Source organism: Sinocyclocheilus rhinocerous, unplaced genomic scaffold (genome assembly GCF_001515625.1).
Source record: "Sinocyclocheilus rhinocerous isolate Xijiao unplaced genomic scaffold, SAMN03320098_v1.1 scaffold4115, whole genome shotgun sequence".
Classification (NCBI taxonomy): Eukaryota; Metazoa; Chordata; class Actinopteri; order Cypriniformes; family Cyprinidae; genus Sinocyclocheilus; species Sinocyclocheilus rhinocerous.
In genome coordinates this window covers 89,544-97,105 of record NW_015623660.1, presented here as the reverse complement: position 1 = coordinate 97,105, position 7,562 = coordinate 89,544, and the positions used below count along the sequence as shown (strand labels likewise).

At 34.9% G+C, this 7,562-nt stretch overlaps 1 protein-coding gene across 3 annotated transcripts in view; it reads left to right on the top strand.

Annotated features, from left to right (window-relative positions):
* The window catches only part of mybpc2b (myosin binding protein Cb), a 39,390-nt gene that overhangs the window by 6,915 nt on the left and 24,913 nt on the right, over positions 1–7,562 (top strand). For 2 of the 3 annotated variants that reach the window (XR_001637382.1, XM_016524981.1), the window contains exons 2-5: positions 5,678–5,692; positions 5,813–5,830; positions 6,376–6,435; positions 6,547–6,695. Coding sequence is in view for 2 of the 3 variants with exons in the window: in XM_016524981.1 (XP_016380467.1) it covers positions 5,678–5,692; positions 5,813–5,830; positions 6,376–6,435; positions 6,547–6,695 (242 nt within the window). In the remaining variant the exon portion in view is untranslated. The remainder of the gene's footprint in view (positions 1–5,677; positions 5,693–5,812; positions 5,831–6,375; positions 6,436–6,546; positions 6,696–7,562) is intronic. The other variant, XM_016525094.1, reaches the window with a different exon arrangement.

Genomic DNA, 7,562 nt, shown 5'->3' with positions numbered 1-7,562 from the left:
GTGTGTGTGTGAGTGTGTGTGTGTGTGTGTGTGTGTGTGAGTGTGTGAGTGTGTGTGTGTGTGTGTGTGTGTGTGTGAGTGTGTGTATGGAATTGTGCTAAGACAGGGAGCTTACCGTTCTAATGTGCTAAATCCAGCATGTAGTACACTGTGTTAAGTATCGCCTCAATCCCTCTGAAACACACACACACACACACACACCTGTTGTGTTTCCATGTTTTATGGGGACATTCCATAGGTGTAATGGTTTTTATACTGTACAGACCATATTTTCTATCGCCCTACACCAACCCTACACCTAAACCTACCACTCACAGAAAACTTTGTGCATTTTTAGATTTTCAAAAAACTTCATTCGGTATGATTTATAAACTTGCTTCCTCATGGGGACCTCAAAAATGTCACATTTGGTCCCCATAACATGATAAATACCAGGTACACACACACACACACACACACACACACATCTTAGGTCAATCATGAAGACAAAGTTTCTAGTGAGGTGTTTATACACCAAATATAAACCATAAACACTAGATATAAAGCATTTCTGTGTTACTGCTGTCAGCCATGAGTTATTTACTTATTTACTTACATTTACTTATGACAAACTGATTATATAATATTACAATTTATAGTAGATGAAGTGTGAAATTAATGCGGCCTAAATTGGAATTGCAACCGCATACAGAAATAACATTTGGAGCAGGATTGGAAGATCGGATCATTTTACTGAGTCCTGTTCAAAATGAACTAATCAAAGTCATTTCATTATATTTTCAATATCCAAATTCCCTGAACAAGTCCACATATGTGATCTTTGATCATATTTTGGATTAGGAAAATTGACTATTTTATAATTAGTGATCTAATTCCTGATTCCTAAATGAATGAATCGCTCATCACTGTCTAAAAGATGTTATTTTTAACCTTTATTAAACCTTTTCAAATAACAAAATAAACACAATAAGTCCAAGCAGCATACACCGAAAGAGAAAAAAATAAATGCATAAATAAATAAAAGCATAAATAAATAAGGGTTGATGTTTAAGGATCGAAATAAAATTTTCTAATATTTTTTATGCCACAAAACTTTGAGCAAATTTAACAAATCAACTAATTTATTAATTAATTAAATAAAATAATTACTTTATAAATACTGAAGTATATAACAGCAAATTATAACAAATTTAAAGGGGTTAATTAATATTTATATTTATAGTCATTTAAAGAGTTTTAAGGCAGTCTTTCTTTCAGCTGCTTTAAGGGTTGAAATAACTTTTTCAAGCCGTTTTTAAACACCAAGTTAAGTTCTATGTGTGGTTTGAAATGCGATACAGTGTTTTAAAAAAAAAGAGTCCAGTGAAGACAGACAAATGACAGCATGAGCTGACGGTTCATGTTTTATACAAACCTAAAAGAGTAACAACATCCTTCAAAAGGCAGCAGAGCTTTCCTGATCCATCCTACTTACTTTTTAAACGATTGTGGCCACTGAAAAACATAATTAAACAGGAATGAGTCGTCTACTTTACTTAAAATCAATCTGAAGTGCAAACGCAAAAACATTGCATGTGGCACATCCTCTCGGTTAACCTAAAACAAATCGCAGCATATCTGCGGTTACGGCTCATTATACTCTAAGGTCAGTCATTTTTGACAGTTATTTGCCCGACCATAAGAGCCCGACTGTGAGATGCTTGCTATTTGATATCAGTGTGGTCGACGGGTAGAGATTCCTGGCCTGACATCAGAGAGGTTACGATGTTACCGTGGCCTTTTAACAAGCGCCATGGCAACAACGTGCCCTCCTGAGAACGAGGCGGATGTTAGGCATGCTGCTTATTTCAGACCACATGACCAGAGAGAGTTTCTCATCATCAGAGTGGAAACATCTTGATGAAGTTGCATTGACACCTCCGACTCCAAAACAAGAAATTAGTGCTCAACTGGTATTGTTTTTCAACTGCAGATGCTGAAATGAGGTAATATATATCAGGGTATCTGCAGGTTAAGACCAAGTAAAGCAATAATTTGAAGGGAACATAAATCTTCCTCAGTAAACGTCTTGTTTTCCAGTGAAAATGTCTCAAAGATTCTTAAATCAAGATATATTTACCTGAGACGCAACATGACATAAATAGTCTTGTTTTCTGAGAAATGTATTAAAATTAAGTGAGTTTATGATTAAAACAAGAAAGAAAACAAAATCTGACAATGGGCTTAGAAAAGTCAACTTAATTTAAAGGGAAAAGGTTTTTTGAGAGATATTTGTTCTTGTTTTAAGCATAAGCTCACTTCATTTAGTTAAGTTTCTCAAAAAAAAAAACAAGACTTTATATCTTCATTTAGCATCTCAAGTAAATGTATCTCGATTTAAGGATGTTTAGATATTTGATAGAAGATATTATTTTTTGCGGTGCATGCAACATTTAATGCAATGACGTTACACATACATACATACTGTATATATACTGTATATATATATAGAGAGAGAGAGAGAGAGAGTAATTCAGTTTAATAGCAAACAAGATGTAAACAGTGAAATTAAACATTTCTTATTCTAGTTTTACTTGAAAATTCACTTCTTGTGCATTAAAACTGCCCATAACTAGCAGATTCTAACCCATGTTTATATAGCAAATATGGCATCACCTTTAATAAAATTTACAGCTATATTTTCCCATTCTGAGAAGACAACTCAGTCAAAGGTCTTATGTGCATGTAAAAATATACAGAAGAAAGTCTAAAACTGTGAGGTCAGTTTATGCCACCTATATTTTTCTGGTGTCGTATTTATAGGATTGTAGAGCATCTGTGTGGCTAAGTGCCTGAGGATTCCGACAGCATATCAGCTTACTACTCAGAGCTCTGGAATATATTTATCATCAGGCCAGATGATGTCAGAAAGGTTACATAGTAACTTAGGTGATGGTCGTCAGTCATGATTCACGGAAACATTTATGGTCAGTCAGGGCCGCAGTTTGAACATTATTAAATTAATGTATTGCAGAAATATACATATTTTTATGTTAAATAATTTTTATGCTAAAATGCCTTCTGTCAGGTCATTGGACCGTTAATTGAAATATATAAAATTCACTGTACAAAAATTTTTTTTTTTTTCCTCACTTTATTTACAAATTTTCAAGTATTACAAAATTTTTCAATATTTCAACAATACAGTTTAGATAACATTTTAACACTAGGTATAAAGAAAAGGGATCCGAATAAAAAATAGGAAACTAAGAAACTATCAAAATAACAGATACAATCAATTATCCCCAAGTAGTAAAGCGCAATTAGTTATCCCTAAAAAAAATACACAAATTACCCTCAGCAACCCCCCACCCCACCCAAAAAAATAAATAAATAAATAAATAAATACAAAAAATAAATAAAATAAAATAAAAATAAATAAATAAAAACACATTCTGCACTTGTGCCAGCTAGTAAGAGAAAATTAAACGCTACCTAATACAAGTGTGGTCACCCATTAGGGGGAAATTGAATAAAATCATTATTTTCAGTTGAGCAGGGGGGTATACGTTTCCATATACTCAAGAAAAGAACCCCAAATTTTATAAAAGTTCTTTGAAGAGCCCTTCAGTGAATGTCTAATCAATTCCAGTTTGATAAAGTGAAAAATCTCTTTAATCCACATTGAGTGGGTAGGCGACGTAGATGATTTCCAATGCATTCGAATCAAACGTCTAGTGCTACAAAGGCTACAAAATCTGCCTTGTAACCTATGTGATGAACTGGTAAGGGAAGTGTACCGAAGAGTGCTGTTATCGCTACAGGTTTGATTATTATCCCAACTACCTGAGATACTGTCTCAAATATTTGAACCCAATATCCATGTAAACTTGGGCAGAACCAGAACATATGTGCCAAAGTTGCGGGACTCTGACGACAACGGTCACAGATAGGCTCAACATCAGAGTAAATTTTAGAGAGTCGGACCTTAGTCCAATGGGTACGGTGGAGTATTTTGCATTGGATCCAACCATGATTGGCACATAAAGATGAGGAATGTACCCTGTATAAGATACTTTCCCATAATTCCTCTGGAATATCTTCTGATAAATCTTCTTCCCACTGAGTTTATATAGATGTTAGTGAACTCTTATGTAGGGAACATATTTTGTCATAAATATATGAAATCATCCCTTTCCCAATAGACCTCGGTTCTAGAAAATAGTCCAAGGGAGTTGTAGTGGGGAGACTAGGGAATTGAGGATGCTTATCACGGATAAAACTGCGAACCTACTAAATTATTTTTCGAAGATTATTGGAGTAAATTTTACAAGAAAAAACTATTTCAGTTTTTCTACTTCAAAATGTAACATTTTAATTTTTATTTGACTGAATATATTTCTCACAAATATGTAAAGACATATTCAGGAATGAGTAGGACTGAATGCCCATGCAGCTGACAGAAATATGTTCTAAGTTATAAAAACGTTATTTCTGAATGTTCTCTGCACATCCAGTTTTTAAAATGTTTTAAAAACGTTTTATTTTTTTCGTTCAGGCGTAGGAGAACGCAGAGGAGAGCTCAGTTCGGTGTTCGGTGTTATACAATAAAAATAAAACGTACTTCAAATAAAAATCCTTGGACAAACTATGCAAAAAAACTATGTATTGTTTTCCGACAAAGCATCAAAAGGCACCTGATGGAGTTTGATCTTCACATCAAACTACTTCTGTTTCACACAAATGCCGGTGTCGTGCCGAAAATTGATCGTCTGCCGAAAACTGATTGGCGCCTCTAATCACTTTTTGGCAAGTATAAAATTGCCTTTTATGGGTTTTATTGGCCATTTAAAGGTATTTCAACAGGTAAAAAGGACTGCATGAGCTATAATCCGTAAAATATAACCCTTGAATGCAATTAAGTCATTTAGCTCATGCAATCCTTTTTACCTGTTGAAATACCCATAAAACGCCGTTTTACACTTGCCAGAAAGTGATTACAGACTCTATACTTATTGAGTGAACTGTTCTTTCTGCCTCAAAATGACTTGATTTCATTCGTGGTTGTTATATTTGATAGATTATAGCTCATTCAGTCCTGTTTACCTGTTGCAGAGCGGCTCTCTGCGTGCGCACTGAACACAGCACGCGAGTACTCAGTTGAGGTCTGGTGTCTTGTGCTTGAATGCTTTAAAATCTCTTGAATGTTTACATTGGCAAGGCTTAAAAACACATGCAAATGATAAGCTTTGGTGATGACGCGCAGCAGTGGCCCGTCAACTGCCATGAGCGTCTTTTTAGGATGGCCTCGGGCAGTCTGTTGAAATCGCCGGGGGGCCCTATAATCGTCACCACCTTTCACCCCACTAGCGTCGGCCCTGACACGACATAAACATGAATGAACATCAGAAGGTGTGAAATATAAAGAACTTACTGACATGGATTCTCTCTCGTGTAATCGCCCAATCAAAATGTTTGATTAGCGGAAAGACGTCAATGAAACAGCTTATAAACAAAACAACGTCAAAGTCAAATTTACCTCAGAAAAGCCATTCAGTTGGATAGCTTGTTTGTTAGCTAGAAATGAGAACCTTACAGAAGAACATATCGGTAAAACATTAAAGTTACATATATGCGCTATATTATACATTAATTATATGTTTACTTAATCTGTTTTTTGTCTCATTTCTTCCCACAGAGGTGAAGCCAGAGGGTAAGTGACACCATTAACTTGCATTGACCGTTTCCAAATTAGAAGACCTTTAAATATATAAAATATAAAGTTATTAATATAGTAGGTTTCTTTAGTTTAACGTTGTTCTTTCATCTGCAGAAGCTCCAGAGGAGGATGGTAATAAATCTGAATGGTTATGAAAATCCTTTAGCACCGTCCATGCATTATTTAAACCACATACTAACTATATAAATCACTTAGAATTTCTTTAAGAGTTCTAAGTTGGTGTGCATGAAAGGACTGTATGATATAATGTGCAATAATACCTATTATATTCACAGTGAGGTGTGTAGGCTAATACAATTGGCCTGCCCTATTATGAAACTGAATGTAATATTGAAATGAATGACTGCAAAAAGTGAGAAGAGGAAAGAATTGTCTCCTTCCTTGTGCATGAAGCTCACGGAGAATTCAGTTATTTCAGTGATACTATAATTAATGTCCTTCATTGTTTAAGAAAACAACCCAATGTATTATTGTTTTATGCTTGAATTAATATGTTTTAAATATTTGCAAGGAATATTTAAAATGGAAACAGAGCGTGCTTCTTGTTGACACCATGAGTTGTTATTTACAGGATCCCTATCTGTGAATATCCGAGTCTGTCTGCATGTGTGCGTGTATTTTTGTATTTATATAACATACCTGTCACATGCTTGCAGAACGCACTGAGCTGACAGGACTTTTTGTGGAGAAGCCAGAAAGTGTGGTAGCCATTTCAGGTATAAAAACGCAAACACATTATTAAAGCTTCAAATAGTTGCCATAACAAAACAACCCCCATTACAGGATGAATGCTGCATTAAGATGGATCTTCTTTTTTTTTGACACAGGTAAAGATGTAACATTTGTGGTTAAGGTGGACTCCACCAACCTCACACGTAAACCCACCATGAAGTGGTTGAAGGGGAAGTGGATGGACCTCGGCAGCAAAGCGGGAAAACACATCCAGTTAAAAGAGACCTATGACAGAAACACGAAGGTTAGAGGGGAGTGTGTTGTATTGATAGCTACTCAATTTAATGTAAAGAATATTCATCATAACAGGATTTCCGAACTCATTTCCAGGTTTGATGAATGTATGGTGTATTGAATGAAAGCCTGGTTCCACCATGGGATGAAAAAAATTAAATAAACGTAATTGACTTATGCCACAATTCAGACTTCTTTCTCAGAATTGCAAGATTTTAAGTCAGAATCGTGAGATATACATTCAGAAATGCAAGATTTGAACACAATTCTGAGAATAAGAGTCGGAATTGTGAGATATTAACTTGCAATTGCAAGAATAAATCAGAATTGTGAGATGAAAGTCACAATTACCTTTTTTTATTATTCTGTGGTGGAAAGAAAAATGCTGAATTGTGGGATGTAACCTTAGAATTAAGAGAAAAAGTCAGAATTGCGAGATGTAAACACAGAATTGTAATTATAAAACGGAGAGTTCCGGTCCTTGATTCTGATTGGCTGAGCCATGTTTGAAGCTGTTGTAAATTACTCTACAAACATACACCTTTTTTTACATTTGTGTGTTGCTCGACAACCACTTTGTAGCAACCACAACTGTTTCTGAGGAACTACATTGTTTGGTGGAAGAATACTGTTTTTATTAATATCATTACACTTTATTTGCTCAGTTTTAGTCTGTGAAATCTTACTACGTATATGGAATAACCGTTTTTAGGGATGTTCATTTCGGTTATTTTTCCTAACCGACGCTCGTTAACCGCTAACGACAAGATTATTTAAAATTAGAATTGAATTAAATTAGAAAGGATAAGTGTCTGTGACCCGTTAAAATACTAACATTTGTTTCCCGGGGATTAATTTTACATGCACAAAAAGCAGT